This window comes from Nesoenas mayeri (genome assembly GCF_963082525.1).
Source record: "Nesoenas mayeri genome assembly, chromosome: 5".
NCBI lineage: Eukaryota > Metazoa > Chordata > Aves > Columbiformes > Columbidae > Nesoenas > Nesoenas mayeri.
The window spans coordinates 58,007,651-58,026,148 of NC_137548.1; the positions used below are offsets into that span (position 1 = coordinate 58,007,651).

Genomic DNA, 18,498 nt, shown 5'->3' on the forward strand with positions numbered 1-18,498 from the left:
GAGTTAAGGATGCTCAAGTGCAACTTTTATGGAAGAATATTTACAAGTATACAAAAGACCACATAGCTTTTAATACACCCACTATTCTTAATACAGAGTAAATAAGGATTTGTCTTGTGCCCGTGGAAATATTTCAAAATGTGGGTCTTGCTTTTTTCTCTTTTACAGTAAAAGGAAAGGTTTTACTTTTCCTTAAGAAGTGTATTTATTACAAGATGGTTAGCATACATATATCACATAACATACAAGAGTTAAAATTAACTAGTTACAAAATAAGCAGTGGTATGTATATTTTCATATAACCTAAGAACAGGATCAGTATTTTACAAAGTACATATAAAAGTACTTCATATACAAAGAAAAATACAAATGTGCAAACACCATTGTCACAGGTGGCAATTTGTCAATTGAAAAATGCTAGAAAAATCCTTCATACTTTTGCTTTGAAACTGCAAATGCATTAAAAACAGCTGCATTTCCTATTGTGTGTGGTGAGAAATTTATGTTCCTTTCTGACAAAATACATTAGTTATAAAAAAACCACAAACAATTTAATAACCGAAAAATCTTGTAAGTATAGTCAGTTTGGTTAGGTTGACATTAAATTACAAGCAGAACGTCTGGAAAAATGAGAAAATAGTGAATCATATATACAAACCTTTTGTAATATTAGTGTGCTATTTAACATATTAACATTTCAAAATAAAAACAATGGCTTAATTACCTACATATTCTACTCAATGTCATCACTATTTGTAGACTGTAAAATTTCTGCTAATTTGGGGCTATTAAAAATGTTTCACCAGGATTTTAAGCTGAACAAACACAATTTTATCAAATGTAAAAATCTATAAAGAGTCTTCCAATTCATGTGCAAAAAATGTTTAAAAAGTATCAAATCACGACACATCAAACCTGATTATGTACATATTTAATATTTGTAAATGTTGTTAACTACCTAGTATTGTTCTGCTATAAATAACTTACCTCTGTCCTGCAAAATGTCTGCATTTTAAAGATTTCAGTGCAAATGCTTGCTTCATTGTTTAGTGCATTATCATGTTATTTTTTATTTACTGTGAGCAGAACAGCATATAAATTAACATATACAACTCACACATAAGAGATTTTTCTTCTACTGAATTCTAGTTTGTTGTTTTCCATTTCTCCTGGATAGTGTTGGCCAGTTTTCTTTCATCTATCACATTGTAATTGCAAACAGAGCCTAAAATAAAAGTGTTGTGATCTTCAGATAATCCCTAGAATTTGGAATTCCATAACAACATTGCAGAAGCACTCAGCACAGTATAAGGTTAGAGAATGACCTGCACACTGAGAAGACACTTGAAAGTCGGGCTGTTTCACTTTTTGGTCTTAAAATATCGACTGTCTATAAACATTGGCACCCTGATATATATGTCACTGGACTCACAAGCCTCATTTATTTGCTTATTTTTTGGAATTGTAGACATGTTCCCTCTTATTCATGATTAGCTTGGATATAAGAACATTCTGCTTAAAAATGAAGAAAAGAGAAAAGAGAAAATACACTTCCTGTTAGAGGGAAAAATTCTACAATTTCCTTTGGACAGGTTTCCCAACAGAATAGCTCTGAAATGAGAAAACCAGGATTAGATGATAGTGCAAATACAGACCACTGTTATAGCTAGGAATTGTACTGAAGAAAGTGGAAGTTCAGGATAAATGGATTATTATTTTCCAAAGTCCTCCCTGCAGAAAAAAATAGCAGTTACAGTGGTTATAATTATTAAACAGAAAAGGAACTTTAGCGTAGTATGAACTTTTATGGCCGAAATGTCAGGAAGACTGGTTGTCTGTCAGTAACATTTCAGAACTTAGCTTCTTACAGGAAGAGGTGCTTTAAACGTGTCTTTAATATGGAATGTTTTTCCTTTCTAAGCATCTGAAATGCAACTCTGGATCCTATCCATCCATTGTTGAGCACTCTGTGCATCTTGGGCACAAAAATTATACACGCGTTTATTTGTCTTCAACTGCAAAGGGAAAATAAGAACATGAAAACAGACAAGTCAATACACAAAACAGAAAAAGAATTTTGCAAATTTTACTGTAAATTGTAATACTCAATGTAGTAATTGGGTCTGAATGTAATATTTTCTTAACTTATACTGTTGAGAGTGAGAGCCAGATGCAAGCTGTGTAAAAACTTTCTGTCTGGAGTTGGCATGACAACTCTTTCCTAGCTCACACCTTCCAGCAGGACTGAAAGTAGAAGGTTAAACACAGCAAAAAAGGAGGTTTCACATAAAGATCAAGTAAAGACCAGACATACTTACATCAAAAAATGCTTTTTCACTTGCATGTTTTGGCGCTCCAATTGTTGGAGAAGCTGGAATCACAGTTTCTACTTCTGCAAGGTCTATGTGTCCCTTACAGCTCGTATCCTCACCAGAATCATAGTATCGCAGCTAGACCACAAGAGAAAAAAATAAATCAAAAGATGCTATTTAGATGGACCTTTCACTTCTTCTTCCCTTTTCCTGGATACAACCTGGGGGCATGGAGGGGTAATGGTGGGATGCACAACATTACTAGGGCCTTAGGACAACTGACGTGGGACACAACTGACAGAAACCACAGGCTTGATATACACAAAATGGTGGGACTGGTGATAGTCCTTAACTGGCCAGTCCTCTATTTGACATCTCTGGGTAACTGCGAAGTCTCCACCATCTGCTCCTGAGCAGACATGGAGCTGGGGAGGAGCATTTTGTCACCGGAGTTTCAGAGCAGAGATGTTTCAAATAGTCCTGCATTGGTTCTGGGCAGAGGCCATGTGAAGGATGAAAGCAGATGCAGCATTCCTTATCAATCTCTCTAACAGAAACCACCTCTTCACTGTTCATTACATTGAAACTAACACAAAAGCTTTACTTCACCAAGGAGTTAAAAGAACACTTATTCTCTATATTTCAAGAATTTGAAATGATCATCAAAAATTTAAGTATAATTTCAGATCATCATAAACTACATAGAAAACTCACATTTTCCTACACTGCATTTAGTGGTTGAATGACGCTTGCCTTTTATTTTTTTTCTCCTTGCAAAGATAATTTGATATGAATGTTAACCACTCCATAAACTGAGTTTCAATATGCAAACAAGTTCCAGAAGAGAAAATCTGACACTTACTTAAAAGAAAAAAACAATCCCATAAACCAATGCAAAATAGTAAAGCAAACTTTCATAGCAAAGGTCAAACAACAGAATTCCAACTAAGATTGACCTGTATTTCTCCTACATCTATGATACTCAGGAGGATATCTGGTTATACAAAAGATGGAAAAGTATTTTTTTCTTCTGCAAAGTGAGTCTTTTCTCCTCTCTATCAGGAAGAATAACTCTAATCAGCACATTTGTTGGTACTTTACCATGCTAATCTAGAAATCCTCAATTAGCGTTTTAAATGACTATCTATATGACATATTTTAAAGTGTATTGATTACAATAAATTAATACTTTTAAACAAAACCATCCATGAGTCTCAGAGGTTACAGCCCACACTGTGTGCAGTATTTGCCTCAATGAAGATTACCGCCTGATGACCCAACATTATTTAAAGTCCATGAGAGCACAAATTTCCACTGCAGAATTCCAGCATACATTATAAATTGGGTAAAACATTGAGAGCAACAGATCTCTGGCTTTAGTGCTCCTTTCTGTACAATGATTTGTCAATATTTATAATTAACTTTGCTACTAAATTTACATCACTATTGCTGATCTAAAATGCTTCTATACATGGCACCTGAAATCATCGTTCAATCAGGAACTTTGCATTTCAGGACTTTTATAAATACAGATTTGAGATGAAATTTTAACTCATTTTAAGTAATTTGCAAAACTGATACTCATTTCAGAGTCATCTGTGACCCTGTTCTTCATATTTGAAAAGACTTTCTTACAGAGACTCCAGATCAGCTTTCCCAAATACAGGTTACAGAAAAACACCCAAAAATCAAGTGAGGTACATGGTCTTTTTTCTGCTGAGGCAATTCAGATTATGATTTTCCAGAGTACACAATGCCCTTTCATTTGCAAAGAGAAATGCTCATAGCAAAGTGCTTGAGGAACAAAGAGGCTATAAAACACACTGAGCATACAGTAACTACCACAGTTTCCACATGAATGCTTGAATTCAACTTTCTATCAGTTATCATACTAGCTCTCAGAATCCCAGTTGCTCTCTAGAAAATACCTTTAAGTTTTGCACTCTCTAGTGTCAAGAAGTTTTTAGCTCTTTCGGAAACTAAATTGGCCAAATTAAAAGGCAAATCATGCTCGCCACTTAATTGCTTAATGACATTCTAGAGTTAGCAGTGCTTTAAAAAATTGCTTGTATACCACACTGCCCAGAAAATGTCCTCAGGCACCACCTGGCTTTTTTATTCCTCAGGTACGAAGCGGGCCAAAGATGTATGGGCCCAAACAATTATGCATGACTTCCAGTCCAAGAAGTATTTTATGATTATATGCTAAACACTTATCACTGTTTAAAAGAAAACAAAAACCACCACAAAACAACAAAACAAAAACCACCACAAAACAACAAAACCAAAACCATCCAACCAACAAAACCCACACAACACAGAAAACCCCAACCAAAAAAACCCCACAAAAACGCCCCAAATACTAAAAAACTCTATCCATTCAGAATACTGTATCAGCTACAAGATATACAAGATAAACAGATGTATGGTCTATAATGATGTAGCAAATACATTACATCTGAAAATAATCAGTATTATTTGTAAAATCAATCTGTACAAACTCAGTAAACAAAAAAGCAGCGAACTAGTCATTAAAAAAGTCATTATCTGAAAAGTTTTTACCTGGTGTTTTGTCACATCCAGCACAAACCAGCGAGGTTTCCAGCCTTTTAGTAATGCTCCTCTTTTGTATAGCGTACCTTCAAAAGATCTGAAAGGTACAGAAAATACAAATGGCCTGATTCCACAACATGCCATAACATGAATACATAAAAGCCCCAAATGACTACATACATTTTCAAACACTTCTTTTACTGCAGTAAAACAAATTGGTTTTAAACCGATAGATTAGTTATTGGTAAACATAATACACTGATAAACAGTGTTTCAGTATTCAGATGCGTAAAATGTGCAGCTACAATTTGCTTGTAAAGGGGAAGACTGAAAGATACTTCTAGGAGATAGAGGCACACTCATCAAGACAATTAATGTAATCAAAATCACAAAGAAGGAGTAAAGTAGTTACAAGGTATTCTGTGCATATGAAAATTTTGTTTTTTACCTATTTTCATCATTCTTTGATGTGAAATGATTGTATAGTGTAGTTGTTCTTCTGTCTACTCCATTGGAGGGAGAGATGCTCGCACTCTGTTCCTCACCCAGACCACTGTCAGGTATTTCCATCAAAGACCTTTTTTGATAGGAATGTAGATTAGCTGACATCATCCCTGAGGAGCCAGAAGGGTGTTTCCGGAGCTAAAAAAGATCAAAAGAAAATAAAAAAGGTAACATAATGCGTTTTGCATTGTGAGACTGTCTTAGCATTATACTGATAATACATGGTACAACGTGTAAGTTGTGAATTACTATAAGGCAAAATAATCTTCACAATACAAGTCAGTGCTGCCTCAGAAAAGAAGTCAGAGGGATGGCAATTCAATGCATTTCTTAAGCAGAAGGGTTCACATGGTGTGAGAAATCAGTATTTCAGAAGCGCCTTGCATATTCCAGTGACATGCTCTTGAGCAATGTTTTCCCTTGCTTTCTCAGAAGCATCTAGAACTAGTCAGACATTCAGACACAATAAATGTCCCTAATTTCATAGGGAAGGAAAGGAATTGAGGGAGGAATGGAAAAAAGAGTTCAGTTTCCAACAGCTACTTTATAGATCCAAATCATTTTAGTATGATCTCAATAACGTGCAATAAGAGGGATCCTGAATTTGGTCTTATCTAAATGATAGCTTGACCCTTAGCTGTTGCATTTATCTGAGAATCCTTAAATAACAGCTAAGACAGGAGACTGATATCAGGTATACTGATACTTGCATTTTCTTTTCTGCCTCCAATTCAATAAAAAATCCTCTGCTTTGCTAGGATAAAACTTTTTTCATCTTGAATTCATCTTGGGTATAAAGTGAACTTGAATGACTCTGACAGATGTAAAGCATATTGCTTTCCTGAGAGCAAATAACAAAGCAGTGCCGCAGACCAGCCATTGCACGGCGGCTGGCAAATTGAGCTGGTAACGCAGGGTGCCAAGTTTACAGGGAAAGCTCACAAAAGCTGTATCTAACAGTCTTCCTAGTGCATGTAGATCGCAAAGAGGCAGCCTATGACTTAGAAAATATCTATATTGTCAGCTATTCTTACCGTGTCAAGAACTGGAAACACAAGCATGAACAATTCCTACCTTTACTAGAATCTACAATTCCAAAATTCTATTTAGACATGGAAATACTTTTACTCATCTCTGAAACTCCATGATGTCTGCTTGGCTACTTTCAGGAACTGAGTTTTTTTTATACTTCAAGAATCTTATGAACATATAAAGAAATATATTTGTGTGTCAGTAAACTGCTCATGCTCATTTTGTCTGTATGCCTTAATCTACCCTGGAAAAAGCAATTAGATAAATAGCACAAGTTTAAATATATTTTTCTGCTTGCAGAAATACAGAGCCAGTTTCATGGGTTAGAACAACATATTCAACTTTTCCAAAGCAGTATTTTACTCCAAGAAGTACAGTGATTTTGTCAGTGCCCTAGGTAGCCTGCCTAAAATAAATGGAATTGTTCTGTTGATGAGCTCTTTTACTACTTACATTGTCTTGTCTGGTATCATCCTTCAGGTTCATTTTGACCCTTTCCCACAAAAGCTGCCACCTTTCTGGGCTCTGATTTAATTTACTTTCCAACCTTTCAATTTCCTGAAAAAAACAACAAGAATTTTTAAGGATAAACATTTCCAGCTGATCACTTCCTAGCAATCATTTTTATACAGCTATTTTCTAGTCAATATTTTTACACAGGGAACTTTGAGGCTATGTTGCCTAGTGAAGTACAAAAACCTCTGTCAAACCAGCTATAGATTGAAATCAGCCAGAATCAGGAGTCAAAGGCAACCAAGTACAGCATCAGCCACATCCAGCATCAGCCACATCCTTCTTCCTGCATGTCAGAGGCTGGAGGAGCCATTATGCTTTCAATTCTCTGCCAGTTCTTCTGAACACATAAAGTTCAACACAACTGCCATAACAGAAACATGGCAATGATAAGGATAGGCTATATTTTATAACAATATTTACAAAGTACAAGTTCTGTGCTGTGACACCAACACTGTACATTGCCAATATTAACATTTACCCTGGTTTATAAAATGTGATACAAAGCTGTAATAAAAGGAAATGAAACAGAAAGATTTATTCAGTTTGGATGCCAAACTGTAACAACATGTTCTTGTTGTGGAACTTGGGAATATGACCTTTGTTGATAACCTCCATTTAGGGTTATTTCCTGTTAATAAAACAGTGCATACAAAGTAAAGCAAAAAGAGGCAATTTCATTACTTTATGTTTACTTGTGAACACTCATTGATACATTTGTAATTATTTGATGTGTGGTCCATATTCCTTACAATGATCCTTTCCTATATTTTTTTCTTTCAGCAATTGTATTGTTATGAAAATCTGATTCTCAATGAAATAAAACTAAAAACTCAGTTTTCCAAATCCAATTCAGAATTGATGATGGAACAAAGATTTGCCATAGGACAGAAAACTCCCATGTTATATGAAAGCCAACTAAAACCCAAGACATTTATTTTCTGAGTAGAGACAGTAAGTCTCTGACTTTATTTACTTCTACTAGACCAAATGATTAAAGTAGATTTCATAACATCCTCCAGCTCCTATTGGTCTTTTAGATTGACAGTTTCTTCAGGAAATTGTTATTGATTGAAATACTTACAGAAAATGATCGTATTTTTAAGGTAAGAAAACAGTTTGATCAGGAAATTAACTCCTGAACTAAATTTTGAACTCTGAAATGAAAACAAAAAAGCCACTATCTGACAGTGCAACGGGAACACAATGTTTCTACAAACTCTTCCTTGCCGAAGGTAAATCAGCAAACTCTAAAGTAAAACTAAATACAAGAAATCTGGCTCAACCGCAAGAATCAAACCAGAAGTTTTACATACTGAAGGCAGTTGAAAGCCGCATATACATTAAATATTATGGGACTCTCTTTCTGACAAGAAATAAAACCAGAATAGTTTTGTTTGTAGTATCTTCATAGGTAGAGATAAAAATATGGCATGGTGAAAACAAGTCAGACTAAAGCTTTCTCTAGATTACTTGTTCCTTTTTCAAAGTGCTGAGTGTAAAACACTTCCTGATGGGATACATATGACTGAATCGATCTACCACAGACTTTCTATGTAAAAGGCTTTCCAAATTGCTGCAAAAGGATGCAATCTCTTTAGTGCTAAAAGTTAGACAGGCTTTAATCTGATCATTCTCTTTCTGCTGTAGTCTTGACTTCTGAGTAGGAGTCTTTCTCTGCAGAATCTGGAAGTAACTGAAACTTGTTACTTAGCAACTGGGTCACATTCCTTCTCTTTTGGCCTCACAATGAGCAGTGCTTCCAGAACTTAAAATGAAAAAGTTTCAACAACCTCCTATATATAACTTGAAATGTTAGGAATAAATTCTTCTTTAATAAACCCCATGTAAAAAAAACTTACATGGCAATAAATCCCTAAGATTTACTCTTGCTCCTTCAGTTTTAAATTTTGCTGAAAATGTCAAGATTTTTTTTTTACTTCCATGTGCAGAATGGACTAGGAATAGTTGCATTTCCTTGAAAGAAAAATTCCTTAACTTTATCTTTCTGGTTCATCTCCTGTTGCCTAGACTTATGGGAGCAGCAGTCAATACATATAAATAGAAGGGTTATAACAAATACAAATCATATGAATATCCACTTCCTGAAATTAGTAATTGCAAGCAATTAACACTGCAATTAACTCTGCCTTACAAAAGATACTTCTGCTAAGTAATTTGCTTTGTAATATTTGAATGGTATAGACAGGAGTTACCTCTGCATTCACTCCAGAACTGTAAAGACTGATCACCTGCTTTGTATCCAAAATGTGTTTGGGCACATGCAAAACAATCTGGACAAAGCGCTATGCCAGTGAACCGTTTTGACTGTGACAGATCACTCTGTAATGGAAATCCTCCCTTGCCAGTATTTTCTCTTCAGCTTCTGGGCTAGAAGGTTTCTGAGACTTTAACTACAAAAGGAAAGATGCTGAGTCACCTCTGTCAAGTGTTCAGACTTGTGTGTGCGACAAGTTATACGTGACTACTTACTTAATTTTTGGATTAAACTTTTTGGTTCAGGGTCCACTTTGATGGATCAGTCTTTTTGGCACATAACCAAAAGTTATAAAACAGCTCACAATCAGAAGTGTTATTTTTATTATTCTGCTAGTTATGCATTGATCCTTTTATATAGCTTTAGTTCTTTTATAGCATACATTTTTATGTCAGAGTTCATTTGGGTGACTGGCATCCTGAACTGGCACCTCTGAGTCTGCCAACCTCTCTCTGAGCAATCATCATCTATGCTGAGTGACGTAACTTCTTACTTGTAAGAACAGGACACGCAGGTTCATCTCTCTCAGTTCTTAAAAGTATGAAATCTGAGCCACTCCCAATGAACTATGGGGACTGAATACCTTTTTAGGAACATTAGCAAATTAGTGGAGACAGTGGAGATGTGTCTGCCCTCAGGATTTGACTTGCATTTTCATTAAAACGTTGGTACATTACTACCTCTAATACAACCATCAAACAGACGTTTATCACAGATGAGGTTGGAAGTGACCTCTGGAGGTCATCTGCTCCCTGAAGCAGGGTCACCTACAGCCAGTTATCCAGGACTGTGTCCAGATGGCTTCTGAATTTCTCCAAGGATGGAGACTCCTTAACCTCTCTGGGAAACCTTTGCCAGTGCTTGGTCACCCTCAGAGTGGAAAAGTGTTTCATCTGATGTTCAGATGAAACCTCCTGTGTTTCAGTTTGTGCCTGTGGCCTCTGGTCCTGTCACAGAGCACCACCAGATAGAGGTTAGCTCAATTTTCTTTGCACCTTCTCTTCAGATATCTTTATGCACTGATAAGATTCCCTGGCTGAGTCTTCTCTTCTGCAGGCTAAACAGTCCCAGCTCTCTCAGTCCTTCCTCATATGAGAGATGCTCAAGTCCCTTAATCATCTTTGTGGCCATTTGCTGGACTCTCTCCAGTAGCCCATCTTTCTCATGTACCTGGGACCCTAGAACTGGGCACAGCACTCCAGGATTGACCTTAGCGGGGCTGAATGAGGGAAAGGAGACCTCAACCTGCAGGCCATGCTCCTAATCCAACCCAGGATATCACTAGCTGTCATTGCTGCAAGTGCACGTTGCTGGATCACAGTCAGCTTGTTGTTCCCCAGGACTCCCGGGCCTTTTCTGCAAGGTTGTTTTCCAGCTGGGTTCCCCCAGCACACACTGGTGCATGGGGTTGTTCCTCCCCAGAGGCAGGACTCAGCCCTTCTCTTTGTTGAACGTCAGTCAGATAAATTAGCTCATTTATAATGTGCTACAACATACTCACGGTCGAAGGAGCACTTGAAGAGCTAGTCTTTATGGGAAACATTTAACCCAGAACTTCAGGCAGAACTGAAAACACGGCTCTTGAATGTGCTACACTGTGGCAGAATCTGATTGAATTTTACAAGCAAGGAAAGCAAGTACTTACAAAAAAAGAAATAGCAGGATCGTCAAAGTTCCTGTCAAATTAGTTGGTTTTGAGTTTTATGGAGAAACCTACCTTTTTAAAATAAAGAAATTATTTTAAACCTATTTGTAACTAATCACTAAAAGAGAAAATAGAGGCATAAGTGTAATGTTTCACAATTACCTTTCATTTTCATTAAAAAATGGATGGGTAGTCACTCTTACTATCCCTGTTTCTGATTTCTATCATGCAGAAAGGCCACCGGAAAATGGTCTCAAAGGGAAGCATCTCTGTTTGGATCTGCTTTTAAACATTTATGTCTCCAAGGTACCTTTTTGAGAAATTAAGATTTCAACAGCCTAGCTCGTATTTATTAGGTGCCTCCGATGTGGTAAAAGTGAACTGAGAAACTTTATACAGAAATCTGCATTTTAAAATGCATTTTATCATCTGCAATCTTTAAAAGGCTTCATTTAGGACAAAAATGTGCAGACTGGTTAACTTGTTAAAGCTCATAAACATAAGGATTTATGGAAACCATAGAGCCAACACACACATCTGGTTAGAGGTGGATTGTTATGTACCCAGAACACATCAGAACACTTACTGCTAAAAAAATTACACCTTTTGCTCTTAATAGAAGAGCACCACAATCTACCGAGGAAAATTCTCAATTAAGATACTCAATAACTTCTCTGTTTTAGCTTTACATCCTGAAGAGCACTATCTAGTTTTCAATTGAAAAATATCTTTAGAACAAACAAATTTGGGCTTATCATTATAAACTAAGGGAGAATCAATCATCCCTAATAATTTACCATTGCTAAATATGGTCTCAGTTCAAACATTTTTTGGATACCAACACATTCTCAACGGATTTATGATTAAAGAGAGGTCTTTCTCCTACATCAGCCATAGCCCTAAATTAACAATTTGTTTTAAAAGAAAGTTCACTTTGCTTTTTAAACTTAGAAGGATATTTTTGTAACCTTTATACAACCTCTTCAAAGATTTCCAAATGTTCCTCTCCATTGCTATCTTTTCTTACTATAATCTAATTCACAAATAACATTTAAACTCTATAAAACCTGACCCACATATCTTTGGAATATAATATGGCTAATTTTCCTGTTATATGGCAGTTTCTCACAGTTGTGGATACGGACAGTTTGGCATCAACCCCAGGAAGAAATGCAGAACAACATTGTTCTATATTCCTGCTGTACTTCTGGCCTCTAGTTACCTGATAGAAAAGCTCTCCATGTTTTTGCTAAAGAATCCCTGATATGACCCCTGCTAAGAGACTGCTCTTCTCTTGCATTTGTGAAATTATAAGCTTTAAGAAGTTCTGGCTATCTTATTTGGATTCAAGGGGAGTTTTACAACTATTGCTCCTATGTTTGATGAATTATTATTGGAATGGACCAAAAGAAATCTGAGGAATGTGTCAGAATAAAGCTAACTCTCCAGCAAGAGCAAGTCTATTCTCAAGGACTTAAATCCATTCAGAAACTTTCTGCTTATGACTTTGCAAAAAATCATCGGTGATTCAGGGGAGTTCAGGGACCCATAACATATTCCAGTTTTCCAAGCACTGCAATATTAGGCTTCATAATCCCAGCTTTAATATCAGGTAAAGTCTGCAAATAGTTTTAGAAATAAAAAACTGTACATAGTGATGTCTATCTGAATATGCACGTGGCTTGAAACAATAGCTCCAGCCCTTGTCATTTTCCTGCACTATCAATTAAGATTATAATCTAAATATTAGAACTGTTAGTTAATTATAATCAAACAACAAACATTTAAGAAAATATAGATGTTACACCTTTTAAATAACTACATCAATTATCATGATAATTAGATTCTTTTTCATCTTCTAATAAAGGAAGGACAAAACCTAGGCAGCCTACATGAGCCCAAACAAGAAAGAGCCAAAAATCAAGCATCTACTTCAAGTACCAAAATATTCTAAAGAAACTAAATTTACAATGCAGATCCTAGTAAACATGCACAAACTAAGAACAAACACGGAAAGGTTTTTTTAGAAATTTAGGCCAAGATGTTCAGTTTACGTTTGTGTATCTGTCTCCCACTTTTTAAAATCAACAAGTGTCAGATTATGTTTTCCGATCTGTCTGGAAGTCTGGGTCTTTGCCATTTTACCGTACACCTACTTTAAACTGAGTATAAAGAGAAAATGACATTCAACATTCACCCAAACTAAAATAATAGCTCCCGCATTTCTTATAAAAGGAAACCTAAAAATATATTGTGCTACCTACCTTATTATTTAAAAAAGACAGTGAAAAAAATGAATCTATGACTGGCTTTCTCATAGTTTTTATCTATGGTTAAAGATACTCCCAGAAAAGTGTTCATTCAGAACAACATAAGCCTTGCAGGAAGCCTGACTGATTCCCAGACGAACGATTACTTCTCAAGATCAACCAGTTAGTTTTACTAGATACCTGTTTTGACATCTATCACGATCCTTTTCATAACAATATATCTAGAAGACAATACCTTAATTCAAAAGTAAATTTGAATTTCATGAGCATAAGGGAACTTAATGTCCTGTGTAGCACATGTACTTACATTTAAAAGGCTGCTGATGGCATCAGGCTGTATTTTTTTAACATCATCATAACATGGCCATACTATTTTCCTCTTAGTCTGAGAGAGAGAACCATCTGTTTGGTCTGTTTCCTCTGAGACGCTGCATTTTGCAGTTACCATCGTCCAGTCATAGGAAGGACCTGTAGCCAGAATCTCTTCTACATAATAATCCCACTTTTTGAGGCTGGACATATTTACATTTGGTTTCAGTGCCTATTTGAAACAAAGTTTTATTATAATGACAGAAATGAATTATTTGAGTTTCAGACATATATACTTATACAATACTTCTATTTTCTAGATCATTCTAAACTGAACAGTATATTGCACTGGGCGGGTAGTGCAGCAATTTGATAATTTCCACAGAAAGATCTCAGTCAGATCAAAACCTAAAACTAATGCTAGTTTTGGGAATTTGCTGCTCATTTTTATCCTTCTGTTAAACCAGGCACCTACCAAGAACTCTTATTCCGCATATACAGTTGGTACCCTCATAGTCTTTGTGCCTCCTGTTAAAGATTCAAAAGGCACTCAACAGCGACCACTCTTCAGTTTTCCTCAGCAGAAAATCCAAGACCCATCAGAGAAAAGAGACAAGATGTATAACGTTGGTGGACATGCCACTTGGAAAAACCACAGTAATATAAGGTAGACAGCCAGGGACTGTAGATCTTTCAGAGTAGTTGTGGTTTTTTTTTTCTTTTAAAAAATAAGGCAAGACTTTCAGTTTGCAGGCACCTGACTTGAAGGGAATTACTGGCTCAGGTGAACAGGAAATTCTGAAGTCTGAAGAGTGACACATGATGACTAATTCTGCTATTATGATTAATTCTGGTACTATGATACCATTTCATATCAGGAACAATAGTTTCTTCTAAACAAGAGAAAGAAACACTGCCATAATACTGAAAGCTACTCCTGATTGCTTACTGATCAGGCTACTCCCTACAGCAAAGTGGATAGAACATACAGTGAACAAGCACCCTGTAAAGCTCCAAATTAATCAGTTCTACAAAGAAAACAGACTTTTCTCTAAAACAAAGACAGCTGAAGCACTTTCTATCCACTGAATGTCATCTTCTTGTGTTCTCCCTCCTTCCGCTTGCACCACCATTTTATTAGGTGAGTGTGTGTGCGTATAGGGCGTGTGGAGAGGTTGAAAGGGACCGCACTGTGATCCGATGCAGAATCAAATTACCTTAAAGCATTTTCTTTTTTAAATAAGGTCAGTTTATATAGCAGATTTGAGTGCAAGGTACTATGTATGCTAAGACACAATGTGGTAAAACAGCTTAAGGAAAAAGGAAAACTAAGAAACACAACCAAAATATCAGTGGTGCCACAGCCTCTGAGACAGTGGAGACTTTCTGGTCACCAGCAGTGGATGGTCATGCAAACAAATGATTTATCAGGGCGAAGCTCACTGCCAAAGCAGGAGAGAGCAGCACAGGAATGAACATCTGTGAGGCAGTGGATGGCAGGAACATCTTAAAACAGCCTTGTCTCCAGAACTCCAACAAGAACAGCACCCTTTTCTTGCAGTTCCTGAGATATCTTGACTGCTTCTTCCCTGGCTACTGCAGAATGGTATAATGGTGAGTGCACTGTAAATTCTACAGAATTATTCAAGACAAAGTCCAATCTAGTGGACATGCATTATCACGAGACAGTGATATAGATAAAGTGTTTCAATCAGATTGTTATGAAATAGTATCCCATTACGATTCTAATCACCCCATAAGTGTGGTTTGCAGTACACAATGTCTTTTTTAAACAATCTGTCCAAACTTTAAGATCACTTTTTATAATCATGCATATAATTAAATGAAATCAAACAAAGATCCTCATTTACCTCAGTGGGATGCATAAATACATGTTCCAGAATTTGGCACTCTAAGTAACATTTACATAACTAAGGTGAGTGAGAATATAAGCCTGTGAGACAAGGTGGGTCAAAGTTGTCTACCAAATGCTTAATTCATTTGAGAGCAAGTATTAGCAGGGTATCAAAAAGTACTCAGGGAATAACAAAACACCTGTATTTTTTTTTTTTTTTTTCAAAGTCATACCTCTATTTCAGCAGGGGCATAGAGGTAATTGAAGAAAATAGGGCTCCTTTTGTGCATCTTTTCAATACATTCCCAAATACAAATTCCTTTTTTGGCATGTTTATCTCCTTTATCTTCGAACAATGTCCCTAGGGAAAATAATAGCAGCAAAAAGACAGCTTTATGGTAATACATAACAAACTCTAAAGCATAGCCAAAAGAAATTTCACAGACTAAATGTTCAGTAAAATCTATTATCAAATGTCATTGCAACAAGAGAATGTATTTGATGAAACAACTGCTATGCTTTGCAACCGCCACTGTGCCACAAATTGGTAGAATATCAATTTTGTATGAAAAAAAATTCAGTAGCATTATATTTATAAACCTATTTTGAAATTCACTGAAATACTTGAATGTATCAATGAACGTCCCTTTCTGCCCGCAGCTATGCTGACTCAGCAGACCACCTAGTCTGTTGCATGCTATTACAGTTTTTCAAGAAAAGCATTGAAATTGACCATATGGCATGAGAAACACCCCACAAAGCAGTGAAATTCAGAGCACTTAAGTGTTTTTTGCAGTGAAAAAGTTCTAAGAACAACTGTGGTTGTGAAGTTTTCTTAAGAGGGTTCTGAGGGTAGGTAAGGACTTGGAACCAGTAAGGTTGCACACATTAGACGTAATTAAAAGGATGTAGAAAAGAAGAGAAACACTGGAGAGAATTCAAGAGAGACAAAGGAGAGATAACAGCTAGAAAGGTTCTCCTTTCCTGAAACCTCATACACTCTCTGAAAGATTCCCAAGTTCTTTCTGTTAAAATAAGGTGTTTAGTAGGGGAAACTGAATCACATGGATAAATTGCTAAAAACCCCTGAAGCATGGCACTAATTCCTTCCACTTTCTCGTAGTCTCATCAGTGGCATGGCTAAGGAATTCTTCATTCAGAAAATTCTACATGTTCTTCACTTCTACTTTCCTTTAAATTCCTGAAATGGAATTCATTACATCATCACTGTGCAATTACTGGATCATCCAAAACTACGCAAATTTTTGTAAAGCAAATATTGATGAGAAAAATACCAATGACTACAAAACCAATATGCAGTAAATAAACATCACACATACCATGTTCTAGTCTTTCATAGTCTGAATCCAGAAGAAATGTTTTAAATCGATTTGATATGTGATGAAAAGCCAGAAACTTCAGATAATACTGATTGAACTCAAACTCTGTTGGGTATTGGTTATGAATCTAAAAAATAAAAAGGGAAAGAAGAGGGTATTGATGTATGATACAAACACATATGTAATAAATAACAAAGTGAAATATGACAGCAAAATAACTCCCCTGTGAATGCTGACAACAAATACCTCCATAAGCAACTGTCTTCTCTGTACGTACAAAACCTTCTACATTTTGTCTAAAAGTGTTTTAAAGCTACCATTATTGAAACAGAGAATTTCTGAAGTACTTGCTAGTCTACATGTATTTTGTCCATTTTGAAATATGCACCAAAATATTACAGTATGAAAAAAAGGAAGACCATGCTGAGGAGGTGTCTTGTCATTATTCTTTTAAAACAATAAAAACAATGTAGCATATTGTTATCCTCAGTTAGGCTTAGCTATCTATCTAATCCACTGAATGTCACCAGTGTGAGACAGTTGGCCCTTCACAATTGCTTCCTCTTGAACATCATCAGAAAGAGCCTGGTGTAAGATTCTAAGCATTAAGTTTAATGTTCATGGCACAAGTTTTTAGCATTAATTATTGATAATATTTATACTTGATATCCATAAAAATTCAAGATTTTAAAGTGAAACTTGATGAGATATTGCTCACAGAAATTTCATGTGTAAATTTCAGATGTAAAATTTACTCTCCAAATAAGTTTATGAATTGTGATATTTATTTTCTGAATTAAGCATGGTAATTAACTGAAAATTTCCAATTCGAATAAAATACTAGTAAGTGCAGTGTGCAATAAAAACATAAATTGCTGATTTAATTTCATAGTTGCAATATGTCCCACTGTGCTTTACCTGGCTTCCCATCAAACTCGTAAAATACATTTAGTTCTCCCACCACTCTCATTTTCCCATTCCATCTTTTCTCTCTAATCTCTGCTTATCAGTTCCTCAAGAGAGAAACACTTTTTTTTTAAGTACTTATAGAAACTAGTATTAGACTACTTGAAGCTCCTTGATGTTTAGAGTTCCACATATGCCACTTGAAAAAACAACCAACCAGCTAAATAAAGAAAACAAATATGCATTTAGCAAGGAAAGGTTATCTACAGAATGCACAACAGTGACAGGAAATCCCTTGTAAGGACCTAATAAACATACAGACAGCATTTCAGTCAGAGAATCTGTTGTTATCGTATCTTGATATTAGCTTGTGAGTAGGCAAATAAAATGATCCTAAGATACTTTAAAATATCTCCATTCAATATTTTCCCCACTTAATTTACCCCCACTACAAATTACTACATTCCTGCACTGTTTTGTAAGAATAAAGCTCAGCAAATTTTTTTTCTATAATAAATTCAAGAATTCAACTTCATAGACAAAGTAAGGTTCTCCTTATAAAAAAGAAAGTATTTTTTCCTGGCATGTATTAGATTAAAATGTAAGCATAGTACACTAATTTTGTTCAAAAATGACACAATATATTTTTGATCTGAAATCCAAAAACCTCTGCATATGTGTGTGCATTTAGACACGTGCACACATATACAAGTAGTTCAGTATACGTTTTCTACCTTCTGTGACAGGAAAAACTTTAATATATTGCAAGAAGGAAAGGCTACATTCTGCTATTTGACGTGACTTATACAGGGTCCTAATTTCTACTTATGGTCCAATAATTATTTTAATGCATTTGAAGACTTAGAAGAATAAGCTGCTACCAAAATCCTGTCATTGATCTAGGTATTCTGAGTGATCCCACTTCTGGAACTACAAGTAAGTAAAGTTATATTATTACAAATTACTTTCTAATTGAAAACA

The 18,498-nt window shown here is 35.7% G+C and overlaps 1 protein-coding gene across 4 annotated transcripts in view; it reads right to left on the reverse strand.

Annotated features, from left to right (window-relative positions):
- Positions 1-1,916: 1,916 nt before the first annotated feature.
- The window catches only part of SBF2 (SET binding factor 2), a gene marked incomplete at both ends in the record, with an annotated part of 265,908 nt that continues 249,326 nt past the window's right edge, over positions 1,917-18,498 (reverse strand). For all 4 annotated transcript variants that reach the window (XM_080346104.1, XM_080346103.1, XM_080346101.1 and 1 more), the window contains 8 exons: positions 1,917-2,015; positions 2,319-2,450; positions 4,875-4,962; positions 5,314-5,507; positions 6,855-6,959; positions 13,415-13,648; positions 15,505-15,632; positions 16,612-16,738. In XM_080346104.1, coding sequence (XP_080202230.1) covers positions 1,917-2,015; positions 2,319-2,450; positions 4,875-4,962; positions 5,314-5,507; positions 6,855-6,959; positions 13,415-13,648; positions 15,505-15,632; positions 16,612-16,738 — 1,107 coding nt within the window. The remainder of the gene's footprint in view (positions 2,016-2,318; positions 2,451-4,874; positions 4,963-5,313; positions 5,508-6,854; positions 6,960-13,414; positions 13,649-15,504; positions 15,633-16,611; positions 16,739-18,498) is intronic.